The sequence below is a fragment of the Phyllobates terribilis genome, unplaced genomic scaffold (genome assembly GCF_046119375.1).
Source record: "Phyllobates terribilis strain yellow unplaced genomic scaffold, ASM4611937v1 Scaffold_11__3_contigs__length_659146591, whole genome shotgun sequence".
NCBI lineage: Eukaryota > Metazoa > Chordata > Amphibia > Anura > Dendrobatidae > Phyllobates > Phyllobates terribilis.
Window position 1 is genome coordinate 176,930,210 of NW_027362771.1, and position 16,567 is coordinate 176,946,776.

A 16,567-nucleotide genomic window follows, 5' to 3' on the forward strand; every position below is an offset into this window, starting at 1 on the left:
TTATCAGGAGCACACAGCTGAGAGATATCATTACCACTGCCGGATAATCAGGAGGACACAGCGGAGAGATATCATTACTACTGCCGGATTATCAGGAGGACACAGCGGAAGGATAAAATTACTACTGCCGAATTATCAGGAGGACAGTGGAGGGATATCATTACTACTGCCGGATTATCAGGAGGACACAGCGGAGGAATATCATTACTACTGCCGGATTATCAGGAGGGCACAGCGGAGGGATATCATTACTACTGCCGGATTATCAGGAGGATACAGCGGAGGGATATCATTACTATTGCCGGATTATCAGGAGGACACAGCGGAGAGATATCATTATTACTGCCGGATTATCAGGAGGACACAGCGGAGGGATATCATTACTACTGCCGGATTATCAGGAGGACACAGCGGAGGGATATCATTACTGCTGCCGGATTATCAGGAGGACACAGCAGAGGGATTTCATTACTTCTGCCGGATGATCAGGAGGACACAGGGGAGGGATATCATTACTATTGCCGGATTATCAGGAGAAAACAGCAGAGGGATATCATTAATTCTGTCGGATTATTAGGAGGACACGGCATAGAAATATCATTACTTCTACCGGATTATCAGGAGGACACAGCGGAGGGATATCATTACTCCAGCCGGATTATCAGGAGGACACAGCAGAGGGATATCATTACTCCAGCCGGATTATCAGGAGGACCCAGAGGAGTGATATCATTACTAGTGCCGGATTATCAGGAGGGCACAGCGGAGGGATAACTTTGCTAGTGTCGGATTATCAAGAGGCGACAGCGGAGGGATATCATTACTGTCCGTTCAATAATCCGGCACTAGTGGTGACTCCCGCCGCTGCTTGCGGTCAGCAGGGTCTCCCTGTGAAGCATCCTGCGATCTCCTCGGACATGACGTGTAATCCGGGTGAGCCCGTCTTCTGAGGCGGGGAGCTGCTCGCTGTTGTCCCGGCCCCTCCTCTCCCGTATGCGCTGCCCGGCTCTCGTGTTCCCCCCCTCTCAAGGATTTGCTGTCGAGTGCTGGGTGTAGCGGTGCCTGCGCCCCCACTAAGGACGAGACCCCCGAAGTGTAAGAACTAATCTTCCGCAATCAGAGGAGACAACACTCTGAGTCCGGGGGAAGCCCCCACTCTGCACGGCTTGCCATGGCGTTTGTTAGCGATGAGACCACCCTAGAGCTGGACGAGATGTCCGAGGACGGGGAGATGATAGGTGAGTAGTCCCTGTCACTGCCCGCTGCTGCCAGACGATGGGTTTTATAGTTTTCCAAAAACTTTTAGGCTGAGCCGACAGTTCCCATTACTGCTCCTCTGCAGCCTGGGGGAGCCTGAGCTGATCTGCTGCGGGCTGCGGCCACTGCTGGGTGCATTGGGGGGGGGGGGCTGCGGCCACTGCTGGGTGCATTGGGGGGGGGGGGGGGGGGGCTGCGGCCACTGCTGGGTGCATTGGGGGGGGGGGGGGGCTGCGGCCACTGCTGGGTGCATTGGGGGGGGGCTGCGGCCACTGCTGGGTGCATTGGGGGGGGGGCTGCGGCCACTGCTGGGTGCATTGGGGGGGGGGCTGCGGCCACTGCTGGGTGCATTGGGGGGGGGGGGGGCTGCGGCCACTGCTGGGTGCATTGGGGGGGGGGCTGCGGCCACTGCTGGGTGCATTGGGGGGGGCTGCGGCCACTGCTGGGTGCATTGGGGGGGGGGGCTGCGGCCACTGCTGGGTGCATTGGGGGGGGGGGCTGAGGCCACTGCTGGGTGCATTGGGGGGGCTGTGGCCACTGCTGGGTGCATTGGGGGGGGGGGCTGTGGCCACTGCTGGGTGCATTGGGGGGGGGGGCTGTGGCCACTGCTGGGTGCATTGGGGGGGGGGGCTGCGGCCACTGCTGGGTGCATTGGGGGGGGGGGGCTGCGGCCACTGCTGGGTGCATTGGGGGGGGGGGGCTGCGGCCACTGCTGGGTGCATTGGGGGGGGGGGGCTGCGGCCACTGCTGGGTGAATGGAGGTGCACGGGTTGCGGCCACTGAACGGTCACTTCTATTGAGACACAGAGCAGAGAGTGCAGTAATGGTACCAGGCCAAGAGTTAAGTTTGTTTCTGTTCTGCTTTACAGTGGAGCTATTAAAGGGGATGTGCAGGCCTGGGGGGGAAAGTCTGCAGTCACATTATGCCACTAGTGACAAGCAATCAGTGACAGTGTGCTCACTGTCAGGATACCCCGGTGTCCTGCCGAAGCTCTTCTGGCTTCTGTCAATTCACTTCCATTGAGAGAAGCTGAGTGTGTCTGGTGGGCACATGACTGCAAGTATGCAAATCACTTAGATTTGGACAGGTGACCGCCCGCTGGCACCAGTAATACCAGGCAATCCTGACAGCATTCGCACCACAGGGCTTCTCCATTCTGCAATCACAGTTACTGCAGATTCTTGTCCCAAGCTTGGACATCCCCTTTAAGAAGGGGTTGTTCAGTAGTCTATAACCTGCAGTGGCTCAGTGGTTAGGGCAGCACCAGGGCCCTGGGGTCGAATCTCACCAAGGACACCATCTGCAAGGAGTTTCTATAGTCTCCTAGTGTTTGCTGGGCTTCCTCCAGTTTCCTCCCACACTCCATACTGATAGGCAATGTAGATTGTGAGCCCCAATGGAGGCAGTGCCGATAATGTCTGGAAAGCGCTGAGGAATATGATGGCGCTATAGAAGTGAGATAAATAATTCCAAGCTGAAAGCACAAATTCTGTGGATAGCCGTTGGGCGGATTCTGCACTCAGTACTTAGATAAGAGTCCATAAGTAGAGGATCCTGTTCTGGGAATGGATATTTGGAGGTGATGTGGTTATGATCTCATTTACACACAAGTCCAGATGGCTTTTCAGAAAACCCCTTGTAATCAGGATTGTAAACTAGATGGTGGCCCGATTCTAACGCATCGGGTATTCTAGAATATGTATGCTGCCGACTGGGCGCGACTAATCAGCGAAGCAGTGTTTAAATGGATTGTGCACTACTTTAAATTAACCCCCCAATGTATCCCCCCGGGGCCCCTAATGAATTTTGGAGGACCGGGGAGCGAGGGCGCCGGTCGGGGAACTTCTGCTGCGAGCAGCCGGGAGATGACCGGCTAGCACAGGGTGAGGGTGATCTCCCGGCTGCATCGCCGCTGACCTCCGTGCGGCAGATGAGCCGCTAACGGCCGCCATCTTGTTCTGAAATGCCGCGTCGCTGATTGGCCGCGGCTGGACCAATCAGCGACGCAGGATTTCCTGGACAGAAAGACAGACAGACAGATGGGATAAGACAATTATATATATTAGATGTGATCGTACAGCCATGGCGATCTTTACTCCATAGTCCTACTGCCTTTCTGGTGAGGAGTAATCTGACACAGATGTGAAATAAACATATAATATTTCATGAAATAACAATGGACAATGATAAATTTTTTTGTCTCTAGTAATAGTACACCTACAAATGAAGTAATGGTCATCTACTTGCCCTATAGAGACAAATTGTTACAATAATTGCAATTACCAGGTTATATAAATGCATTTTAAAGGGATTGGCACATAAGGTCCGTTTACATTACCCAACCGGCGGTGGCATTAAATAACCCCTGACCGGCAACATGTTTGCTGATCGGTGGTCAGTTAATACCCAATTTACACGGGCAGACCGCCCTTTCAGATGTGCACTGATGATCAGTGAAAGATCATTCTATGCAGGTAGGCTGCCATTGCTGTTGGCCGTGCTGGTCCTGTTTACACAGGGTGAGTGCTGCCGAGAACAATGATCTTTTGGGCAAATCAATAGATAATTTTAGCTATCAAATGAGTGTTTTGCTTGTTTGGGTGATCAGCAGCGTGTTTAGACCACAAGATTATTGTGAATTGAATGTTCCTAGAAACACTTGCTCACAATAATTATGCAGTGTAAGGCTATGTTCAATTGCGTTTTTTCAGCGTTTATTTTATGCAAATTTTTACCTGCCTTTAACAGTCCAGCAAAGTCTATGAAATTCCAGTTATCTCACGCACACAGCTTGGTTTTTTTGTCCTCAGTATTTTGTGCAAAACATTGGGTTTTGCAAAATGCAGCATGTCACTTCTTACTGGGTTTTTCACCCATTGAAAGCAATGGCTGGTGCCAAAAACGCAGGTATCAGATTTTGCTGTGTTTTTAGTGGAAAAAAAGCAAGTACAGCAGTATTTTTTGTGATTTTTCCCAAGTTTACCATCTTGTAGTAGTCATCTGAGATGGCAGTTAGGATTAGTACAGTTTAATTGAATTAGTGATGCAAATAAAATAAACATTGGCCGACCAAGGTGTAAGATTGATCAATGCCTGTGGCCAACCAAGGTGTGAAAGTAAACAGTGTCCTACAAAATAGGTGCACTGCCACTGGTGTCCTGTGTTCATGCTTCTGTGGTGGAAGCAAAGCTGAACTTTGGCAAAAAAAAGCACCAAAACCTACGTTTTTTGACTCTGCTTCTTTTCTGCCAAGAGAGCAGGTTTTCCTGCAGAAACGTAACATGTGAACATAGCCTAAAAGCCATGCCCTATTAGGCTGAATTCAGACCTCCGTGTAGCACAGACTGGTCGCTGGTCTCCTAACCTAAATTTGACAGCCTCCTATATTCCTTATGGAGTTATCCCGTTTGGGTGAGGAGACCCGCAGCCAGTCCGGGCAGACCATATTACATGGACGTCTGAATTCGGCCTCAGATTGCTAAGTACAGGCATCCATGTGTTGAGGCAGTTTAATATTTTTTTCCTTACTGATTACTAGCATTAATCAGTGTATTTCTTTGCGTTTCTCATTCGGAATGAGAAAAATAAGAATGTTTCCTTGTCCGTACTACAGACCAAATGTTGCACTATGCCACGTGACTCTGGCATCACTTTTAGCATCCTTCTGCACTTCAGATGCCGCCACACTTTAGCATAACATCCCTCCTCTGAATTCTCCATAATAATATTCCGCCCCTAAGGCCCCTTATACTCTGCTTGTCAGAAGAGGGGACTGTCATTGCACTTGCTGAGCATCGCCTTGGACATACGTTGTGGGATCTGCGGCTTTGGAGGCCGTCTGCTCACCACCCCAGGGATACTTCACTTCACCAATGAGACCTGCTGGAGAGGAGAGGGTGCAGCAGACCCGCACCGACTGTCCAGCCCGCATGATTACTGAGGTGGACTCAGTACAGGGTATTGTATCAGAACAGCCGGTGGCGCTATAGGAAGCATAGTCTAATATCTCACAATCTAAGAAAGTTTTTAGAAAATGTTAATACAAAATATGTTTATAATTTGGGCCTTGATTTAACAAAAAATGGCCACTATTACAAATAGTCCAGGTGGTTTGGCATATTCAAGTTGAACACGTTCCCTACCTACGCTTTATTTATTTGGCTTCCTTGAGACCGTTCATTTACGGCTAAAAATTGTCACAGTTTATTAATACAAAAATGCACATCTAATTAATTATCGCAAAAAAAGTGCAGTTTTTTTTTTTTTTACCAGACTGTATCAGATTTGTGACAGAAGGATAGTAATCGAGGACATATATTCATTGTGGGGCTATCGACAACTGACTTACACAGCCGAGGCAAAAACCTCGTATAATGAGGAGACTGGCAGTAAGTCCGTCTTCTGTCAGGCGTGGCTGTGAGACCACTTTAGTAGAAGCCACTAATGCACATTGCTATATCTGCATTCTTCATTTGACCAGTATGAGCAGTTGGACTGACGATGATCAGCTCTGACAGTAGAAAGCACATAGCCGACATTGGATTGTACCAGATCATGGAGAGAAAGCAATTGGAATGGACTGCATCGTTCTGTGCTCTTCCTAGTGAGTGGATTATTTTATTAATTCTAAGTTGTATACATGGCTATGGTATATGCATATATTAAGTATTTGTTGCAGACATGTGGTGTTTTTTCTGCCCCTGAGGAAGCTACATGGTTCAGTAGCGATACGCGTGGGGTTTTCGGCTCCCCTCCCTGCCTCACTACTCAGGTGTTTTACTTGATCCTATTACGGTTTGTCCGGCTCATCCCTTCAGTCTTCTCACTCCTGAGTGACTGCATTGAGCCCGTGTTCTATCATTATTTCTCACAGGGGCTACCCCCATGGGAGTTATCTCATGGGGGCTGTTACACCTATTTAGGTATGTACTTATACCTGTATCCTTATGCACTTGCATTTAATATAGCAGGATCTTAGAATTTTAATACCTCTAAGCATTTGCACTTTATTATTATGTTTGGTGCATACTGTATCCTCATCTACTTGCATTCAATACAGCAGGGACCTTTGGAGTTTCTTAGATCCTTAAGCACTTGCACTTATTTGTGCACACTGTAACCCATCGAGGTCTTGGGTTAACCATCCTTCCACCAATTGCGTATATATGTTTTATATAATGACTGTGGTTTGTTCAGACTGAGGATCCTAAACATCTGTATTTTGTAACATCTGTTTTTTGTTTGGCATAGGTAGCATTTTGGCTTTATTGTGAGGCCAGTATGGTACATCATTTGTATTTTGGGCTGTGTTTAAGTGTTTATAGACTTCCATGTTGTCTTATTAACGCATGATTAATACAAATATTGTATTTTCTTAATTTTCTGTGAGATCCCTGTTTCTTGCACATCTTTTTTTCTTTTTGGTATATATTTTATTTATTTTACTTACTTCTATAGCGCCATTAATTCCACAGCGTTTTACAGACATTATGGGCACTGTCCCCATTGGGGCTCACAATCTACATTCCCTATCAGTATGTCTTTGGAGAGTGGGAGGAAACCCAAGCAAACATGGGGAGAACATACAAACTCCTTGCAGATTTTGTCCTTGGTGGTTCTTTATATGCATTGTGTTGGTGGTGCCCGCCTTCCTCTATATTTCAGACATGTCTGCGTCAAAAACGTGTCTCTTGGCAAAAAAAAACCATGCTGCATAAAAAATGTCCATTTTTGATGCATTTACTTTTTGTGCTCCCCCCTTCATTTATTAGAAATAAAACAAAGAAAAAAGAATGTATGTACACAATACAGATCGCCTTCTTTTTCCTTTGACCCTCTCACATACGTGGTAATGTTTCGGATGATGCCTTTTAATAGGTGGTGCCCTCCAAAACTAGTACTTTAGTCATTTATTAGAGACTAGATGGTGACCCGATTCTAACGCATCGGGTATTCTAGAATAGGTATGCGGCCGACGGGGCGCAATTAGAGCGGCGTTTAAATTTGGCGCCCAAATCGCTGATTGGTCGCGTTAGGCAACCGCGACCAATCAGCAAAGCGGTGTTTAAATTTGGCGGCAATATCGGTGATTGGTCGCGGGCGGCGGCCGCGACCAATCTGCGAACCGTGTTAGTGAGGGCTGGAGAGCGTGTTTAAATTTGGTCGCGACTAATCAGCGATTTTGGTGCCAATCAGAGCAGTGTTTAAATTTGGCGCCAATACTGCTGATTGGTCGCGGCCGCCGATCGCGACCAATCAGCAGAGCGATACAGAGCGGGGTTTAAATTTGGCACCAAAATCGCTGATTGGTCGCGGCCGCGACCAATCAGCGATTTTGGCGCTAAATTTAAACAACGCTCTGCTGATTGGTCGCGGCGGTCAGACGCGACTAATCAGCGACTTTGGGGCCAAATTTAAACCCCGCTCTGCATCGCTCTACTGATTGGTCGTGGTCGTCGGCCTCAACCAATCAGCAGAGCGTTGTTTAAATTTGGCGCCAAGCTCGCTGATTGGTCGCGGCTGACGTCCGTGACCAATTAGCACAGCAGTGTTTAAATGTGGCGGCAAGATTGGTGATTGGTCGCGGCAGCTATTTAAATGTGGCGCCCAAATTGGCGATTGGTCGCGGGCAGCGGCCACGACCAATCAGCAGAGCGGTGTTTAACTTTAGCGCCAAGATCACTGATTGGTCGCGCTCTCCGCACGCGACCAATCAGCGAATCGTATTGGTGAGGACCGGGGAGCGGAATCGTATTAGTGAGGACCGGGGAGCACCGCTGCCTGTGCGGCTACTTCCGCTGCGAGAACCCGGGACATGAGCGACTGCTACAGCAGAAGTATCCGCACCCGCAGCGCCGCTCCCCGGTCCTCCCTTCACACCCTAGCCGCTGATGTCCCCACAGTATCCGCATGGTGTTACTAAGGTCCGGACATTTGTGTTAAAAATCGCTGATTGGTCGCCGACGCTGGGCGCGACCAATCACCGATTTTGGCGCCACATTTAAATAGCGTCCGCGACCAATCACCGATCTTGGCTCCAGATTTAAACACCGCTGTGCTGATTGGTCGCGGCCGATATTTAAATTTGGCGCCCAAATCGGTGATTGGTCGCTGGTGATGCCTGCGACCAATCAGCGATTTTTAACACAAATGTCCGGATCTTTGTAACACCATGCGGATACTGTGGGGACATCAGCGGCTAGGGTGTGAAGGGAGGACCGGGGAGCAGCGCTGCGGGTCGGGATACTTCTGCTGCGAGCGCCCGCTCATGTCCCGGGTTCTCGCAGCGGAAGTATCTGCACAGGCAGCGCCGCTGACATCCATGCGGCTAGGGTGTGAAGGGAGGATCGGGGAGCGGCGCTGACATCCAATTGGTCGTGGCCGCTATTTAAATGTGCCGCACAAATCGTTGATTGGTCGCGGTCTTGGCCCGCGACCAATCACTGATCTTGCGGCTAAAGTTAACCACTACTGTGCTGATTGGTCGCGGCCTATATTTAAATTTGGCGCCCAAATCGGTGATTGGTCGCGGGCAGCGTCCGCGACCAATCAGCACAGCGGTATTTAACTTTTGCGCTAAGATCAGTGATTGGTCGGGTCCGAAGACCGCGACCAATCATCGAATCGTCTTGGTGATTACCGGGGAGCGGCGCTGCCTGTGCGGCTACTTCCGCTGCGAGAACCCGGGACATGAGCGGGCGCTCGCAGCAGAAGTATCCCGACCCGCAGCGCCACTCCCCGTCCTCCCTTCCGCATGGATATGGATGTCAGCGACGCCGGCGGTTCTTCCACTGCTACCGGCCGGGACATGAGCGCCTCGCGCCGCTCATCTCCCGGCTGCATCTCCGTCCCGCAGATGGGTCCGGCGGTCGGGGTCCTTCTCCTGGTACCGGCCGAGAGATGAGCGCCTCGCGGCGCTCATCTCCCGGCTGCAACGCCGCTGAGCTCCGTCCCGCAGATGAGCCGCTAACGGCCGCCATCTTTTTTCTGAAATCCCGCGGCGCTGATTGGCCGCTGCCAGACTATATATATATATATATATATATATATATATATATATATATATATATATATATATATATATATATATATATATATATAATATATATAATATGATGCCGGATGGTTGAATGAATTGTCACACGCTGCCGATGTGAGATGGCTTCAAATCTGCAAGGAAGAAGTAAGCAGCATGTGCATGAGATTTCAGGAATCTCATTCACTTTGCTGGGACAATGAAATGCTGCATGTTTCACAGGTTACGTGTGAACATGCCCTAAGATTCATGACCACTTGAAGCTATATTTGCTCTTAATAGTGTACGGCTGAGTAAACTTCACTGAAATCTGCTTTTGTCATTTGTAACTGTAAATTGCTCAACGTTGTGCTGCTCAGTGGAATTCCAGGCTGCCGGGCTCCACCTCTGTAATAAGAGCTGGGCTGGGATTTTATTCCGGATCCCGTTATATTTCGGTCTAGGATTGTGCAATTGCCATTTTCTCTGGCTCTAGAGAGGAGTGTGAGCTACAGAGGCAGTGGCTGCATTGCTAATGTGCTATACTTCTCCAGACTTGTCTGATTTCTGGCGTAACATGCCGATTGTCACGGTTGTGAGGACTCCTACACTTCCTGTAACGTGGTAAAATTGCCGTAGAGCTGTGGAACTGGGTGCGGAAAGCCACACAGGCCAGAATATGGCTGAGAAACACAAGCTTTCACTTCCCTGCTACTCGTAGGACATTCGCTGGCTGCAGATATAAGATCAAAAATTACTGATAGCGCTACAAACATATGCAACCATGCCCAGACACATGTAAGAACAGGCGGAGATGCATCACCCCTGGTTACTATACATTGGACAACCTAATATACTGGTTTGGATGGGATCTATGAAAGTTCCCGTTACCTCCTATAAGTCAAATAAAGGGATGAATGTGTATTACGTTGTGTAAACGGTGATCACATGTATTGTGTACACAGTATTAGCAATGTAACTGACCTCAACGTACCCCACAATCAGTTCTGTGCAGGAGAATTCCTTTTAATAGGCCAAATGTATTAAAGGGATCTTCTCACAAAGTACATTTTAATCAATAGATCTTGGAATAATAATTTCCACAATTGAATGTTAAATAAAATGTTCCTGTGCTGAGATAATCTTATAAATGTGCCCCTGCTGTGTACTGTGTAATGGCTGTGTCTGACTGTACAGGAACATGGTCTGATCATACAGGAACATGGTCTGATCATACCGCATCTCCTGGGCAGGGGAGGACGCAGAAGACAATACAGACAGGACAGCACGGGATCACAGCTGATTCTTTTTGGGAGACAAAACATTTCACTGCCTGTCTTTAAGCAATGTTTTACGTCACAGAAAGAATCAGAATTACCCAGCTATGAGATAATGACTTTTGTGTTTTGTGGCTGTAAGCAATAATCATCAACATTAACAGAAATAAACACTTGAAATAGATCACTCTGTAATGACTCTATATAATATGAGGTCTACTTTTTGGATTGAAGAATGGAAATAAATTAACTTTTTGATGATATTCTAATTTAGTGAGATGCACCTGTTTATAAGGCATCCAAGAGGGGAAAACGCTTGAAGAATGGTCTGCTCGCTTCTTTTAACCACTTGGTGTTTTAGGAAAACTGAAGCCATTTAACCACTTCTCGATCGATAACTTATAGATACTTCATCGGTCGTGTTCCTGCCTTTGATGTGGGCTCCGGCACTGAGCCCACAGCTTTCCCTGCACATGACAGCTGATCTATTAGCTGTCATGTGCTGTTAACAGCTGTGGGTGGAATCATGATCCACCCGAACCTGTTAACATGTTAAATTCCACTGTCAATCTCTGAAAGTGGCATTTAACTCTCACCCCCCGCGGAAGCGCGTCACAAACCCCGCCCATCGGCGCCCCCGTCACATGGCATGACAACCGGGGCTCTGCAGGAGACCCCTGTGCTTGTCACTGCAGATCTCCCACGTCAACACGTGGCCGGCTTTCATAAGAGATGATGATTTCTTCTACACATAGCAGGGCCTCCAGTCCTGCTATGTGTTACTCAAGTGATCGGATGATCAAAGCTTCAAGTCTCCTAAGGGGACTATTGAAGGCAGTAAAAAGTTGTAAAAATATATCAATGGTCAAATCACCCCCCTTTTCCCCAATTCAAAATAAAACAAATAAAAAAAAATAATAAAAAAATACACATTTGCTATCGTTGTGTTCAGAAATGTCCGATCTATCAAAATATAAACTAAATTAATCCGATCGGTAAACGGCGTAACTAGAAAAAAAATCGAAACGTCAGAATGACCTTTTTTGGCTGCCACAACGTTGCAAGAACAGACAATCAAAAAATCATATCTACCCCAAAATTGTATCAATAAAAACGTCAGTTCGGCGCGCAAAAAAATAAGCCCTCATCCGTCCCCAGATCCCGAAAAATAGAGACGCTACAGGTCTCAAAAAATGGCAACTTTTTTTTCTTTGTTACAGAGTTTGTATTGTTTTCACCGCTTAAATAAAAAAGAACATATACTTGTTTGGTATCTGCGAACCCGTAATGACCTGGAAAATCGTACAACTCATCACGCAAAAAACAAGCCCTCACACGGCCATATTAACGGAAAAATAAAAAAAAGTTATGGCTCTTGGAAGAAGGGGAGCAAAAAACGAAAGCGCATAAACAGAAAATCTGCCCGGGGGCTATGATTTTAAAAAGGTGCTCAAAGGCTGAACATTCAGGTAACAGATAGCGGCTATTAGGCTATGTGCCCACATTGCGGAAATGAAGCAGAAAATTTCTGCTTCATTTCTGCATGTCCTTTCCCTGAAAAACGCATGCGGAATTCCGCAAGTGTTTTTCGCGCGTTTTCGACATGCGGAATTGCCTTGCGTTTTTTATTGCATTGCAAAGGCAATTCCTCATGTGGAAACGCAAAATTAATTAACGTGCTGCGGATTTTTGTGCGCATCAAAAACGCTGTGGAAAAATCCGCAGCATGGGCATAGGACTTGCGGAAACTCATTGGGGACCATGGGGTGCGGATTACCAAGCATTTTACAAGCGTTTCCGCTGTGGAAATTCCGCATCAAATACGCTTATAAAACGCTACGTGGGCACATATAAAGGTACCAATGTGTTTTATCTGTCACTGACCTACATGCCCATATAAACAGTTTAGGGAGGTTGAACATGTTGACAGGTTCCCTTTCGAGGGGTTGTCTGGTACCACTCACCTCCTAATGCAGAAGTGCGCACCACCAGACAATACTTTGAAATTGAAAATAGCTGCATTCCTAGGGGTTACAAGCTTCAGTTGCACTTATCATTGATGGTCGGGTTTACAAATTTCCATCGCTAAGAGTAATAGGAAGGTCTATCAGCAAAGGATAGATGCTCAACAGGATGGAAACTACTGGTGAACAGCCTGAAATAGATGTCCGCCTGGCGATACGAGAACTAAAACAAGTCCGCTACATACTTGTGCTGCTGAAGATAAGCCCACCCTTTCTGCACAAAGAACTAACATAAGGGGGAGAATAGTGTGAGGAAAAAAGGGGCAATCATCCATGTATTAAATATAGTGTTTTGTGCTAACCCTGCAACCTTTTTTTCAAGATTGTTGTCTGAATGCCAGATTACCCTTTAATAAGTTTCAAATTCTTTTTTCATCCTGGAAAAAATGATTTCAAAAACAGCTTAGAATGTTATAAAATAACAAAAGATGTAATCGCCTTACGGTAAATGCACACACGTTGTGTTTTTTCTGCACGAAATCTGCTGATAACATTTCTCTGGCAGGAGATTAGTTGCGTTTTTTGCTGTTTTTTCCTGCGTTTTTTTTTGTTGTTAAATTCTGTCTCATGTTCATGCTAATAAAGTTTAGTGACTACAGGGAAAAAAAATGTCTGTCAGGTGCGTTTTTCATCTCCCCCATTAATTCCTATGGGTGAAAAAAAAAACGCTGAAAGAAGTGACATTCAGCGTTTTTCTAATCACTGAAAATACGCAGCAAACAAAAAGCAACATGTAGGAACAGTGAATTCTGCTTTCTCATAGACTTTTTCTGGTATTGCAAAACGCAGCTGAAAATTTACATAAAAATCTGCTGCAAATACGCAGCAAAACACAACGTGTGTGCACTTACTGATTCCCCTCTTTCAGCGATGATATGCCAACACAGACAGGTAACCGTAATGGCAAATAATTGGCTTCAGCCATCTAGCAAAACACTAGTTTATTAAATGATTTGATTTCTTTGCATGCGTAAAAATCATTATTAACAGCAACACACTGCCCCTTATAAATAACAGGGGTGTGCTGTACATATAGTGGGAATAAAATTTAGGCTAAAACAATATTTTAGTTGAACACATGTCATTTTTCATTTTAAATATTTACAATCGGGAAAATAAATACGGTATTTGATACACTGCCGATTTTGCAAGTTTCCCCACCTACAAAGAATGGAGAGGTCTGTAATTTTTATCGTAGTAGGTACACTGCAAATGTGAAAGACAAAATCTTAAAAAAATCCATAAAATCACTTTGTGGGTTTGGGGGTGTCGCTGGGCAACATTGAGTTTCTGCTCTTCCAAAGAATTTCTATTGCGTTCAGGTCTGGAGACAGGCTAGGCCACCGCAGGACCTTGAAATGCTTCTTACGGAGCCACTCCTTAGTTGCCCTGGCTGTGTGTTTCAGGTCATTGTCATGCTGGAAGACCCAGCCACCACCCATCTTCAATGCTCTTACTGAGGGAAGGAGGGTGTTGGCCAAAATCTCGCGATACATGACCCTATCCATCCTTCCTTCAATACAGTGCAGTCATCCTGTCCCCTTTGCAGAGAAGCATCCCGAAACTATGATGTTTCCCCCACCATACTTCACGGTTGGGACGGTGTTCTAGAGGGTTATACACATCCTTATTTTTCCTCCAAACACAGCGAGTGGAGTTGATACCAAAAAGTTCTATTTTGGTCTCATCTCACCATGTGACCTTCTCCCATGCCTCCTCTGGATGATCCATATGGTCATTGGTGAACTTCAAACGGGCCAGGACATGTGTTGGTGTGAGCAGGGGGGACCTTGCATGCCCTGCACGATTTTAATCCATGACGGCGTAGTGTCTTACTAATGGTAATGTTTTAGACTATGGACCGAGCTCTCTTCAGGTCATTGAGCATTGAGCAGGTCCTCCCATGTAGTTCTGGGCTGATTCCTGACCTTTCTCAGAATCATCCTTACCCCACAAGGTGAGATCTTGCATAGAGCCTCAGACCGAGGAAGATTGACAGTCATCTTGTGTTTCTTCCATTTTCTAATAATTGTCACCAACAGTTGTTATCTTCTCAACAAGCTGCTTGCCTATTGTCCTGTAGCGCATCAGTGCCTTGAGCAGGTCTACAATTCTATCCCTAGTGTCCTTAGACAGATCTTTTGTCTTGGCCATGGTGGAGAGGTTGGAGCGTGATTGGTTGAGTGTGTAGACAGGTGTCTTTTATACAGGCAACTAGTTCAAACAGGTGCACTTAATACAGGTAATGAATGCAGAGTAGGAGGGCTTCTTAAAGAAAAACATTCAGGTGTGTGAGAGCCAGAATTCTTGCTGGTTGGTAGGTTATCAAATACTGATTTATGCAATAAAATGCAATTTAATTATTTAAAAATCATACAATGTGATTTTCTGTTTTTTATTTTTAGATTCTGTCTCTCACAGTTGAAGTATACCTACAATAAACATTACAGACCTCTCCATTCTTTATAGGTGCAAAAACATGCAAAATCAGCAGTGGAAGGGTTTGTGCACATGTTGAGTATTTGATTGCAGAAACTCCTGCAACGTTTTTTAATTTCTTGGCAGGAAAACGCAGCTTCAAAAACATTGCATTTTTTTGCCACGATTTTGCCTATGTTTTGCCTATGCATTCAGTGGGTGAAAAACGAGGGCAAAAACGCACAGAGAATTGACATGCTGCAGATTATTTTCTGCACCAAATCTGCAAGTCAAAAATATTCAACGTGTGCATGACACTTCAGGTTTCTCATTTGCTTTCCTGGCATCAGATTTTTCTTCAGGCTTTGTCACAAATCCACGCAGAAAAAAAATGCGTCAAAAACGCACCAAATCTGCAACGTGTGCACACAGCCTAACGAACTGTACATGGATTATGAAACAAACATATGATTGATCATTCTATTTCTATCACTCGTCAGTTTGTGTAAACAGGCTGGTAAACAAGCATTGTAAGGCTGTGTGTGCACGTTCAAGATTTGAAGCTGAAATTTCCTGAGTGTTTCTGCATCTCCTTGGCAGGAAAAAAACACACGTTCTTGATGCGTTTCTGATGCGTTTTTTGATGCAGTTTTTTGAAGTGTTTTTGTACATCAATGACTGCTTTATGGAGGTAAATAAAGTTATTTGGTGGGACATTGCTTAAACCCCTGGATTACTGTCAGAACTGAGGTGAGTATATTGGTTAATTTAAATGATTAAAGAATGTGTATGTTGTATTTCAAATAGTGTTTACTCTGTGTCTGTGTGTTTATTTAACTCTTTAATTAGGTTTGGTCATGAAAAGGTCTGATTGACACCGTGTCATCACCAAACAAAAGAACTAGGTGTCAACTAGTCCCATTCACCCAATCTCATTAGCATTTCTATTCACGTAATTTATGCGGCAGCTGTGAGCTGCTATTTTTAGCCTGGGAAGGTGCCATTTGCAAACATGGTCCCTGGCTCTAATTAACAGCTCACAGCTGTTTTGTTAGCCACTACGTCCCCACAAACAGCAGCAAGCAGCGCTTTGGGCACAGCATATTTTTGTTGTGTCTAAAACGCGGTGTTCTAATGCCGCACTTTTGTTGTCGGTACATATGAATCCACTGCATATAATGACACTTCAATCAGTCAAAATCTGCAGCGGAGACTAGCGTATCTGCTACAGAAATTGACATACTGCGGGTGAATTTGGGTACGTGGCCACGGTCAGGAGCCGCTGCAGTAAACTGTGTTTATACATCGTCAACCCCGCTGCGTCCAGATGTTACAGCATAGTAGATGGGATCTCTAGAAATCCCATGTCCACTATGTGTGCATCAGAGGCTGCGGATCACCCGTGGACACTGACATGCGGTGCGTCTTTCAGGACCGCAGCATGTCAAATTCTCTTGCGGAGTCGCTAGTCTCCACAACAGAAATTTGACCACTAGAAAGTATTGAATGGAACACATGCTTATTTACCTGCGTTCAATAGAATACAACATTTTGGACGCAGCAAAAAATATGCGTC

At 46.1% G+C, this 16,567-nt stretch overlaps 1 protein-coding gene across 3 annotated transcripts in view; it reads left to right on the top strand.

Annotated features, from left to right (window-relative positions):
• The first annotated feature begins 830 nt into the window (after positions 1 to 830).
• Positions 831 to 16,567, top strand: part of ANO6 (anoctamin 6) — a 155,507-nt gene continuing 139,770 nt past the window's right edge. Inside the window, exons 1-2 of one of the 3 annotated variants that reach the window (XM_073651834.1) lie at positions 5,068 to 5,215; positions 5,739 to 5,861. In XM_073651834.1, coding sequence (XP_073507935.1) covers positions 5,759 to 5,861 — 103 coding nt within the window. In that variant the 5' untranslated portion in view covers positions 5,068 to 5,215; positions 5,739 to 5,758. Of the gene's footprint in view, positions 1,239 to 5,014; positions 5,216 to 5,738; positions 5,862 to 16,567 lie in introns of those variants that run through there. The other 2 variants (XM_073651836.1, XM_073651835.1) reach the window with 2 other exon arrangements.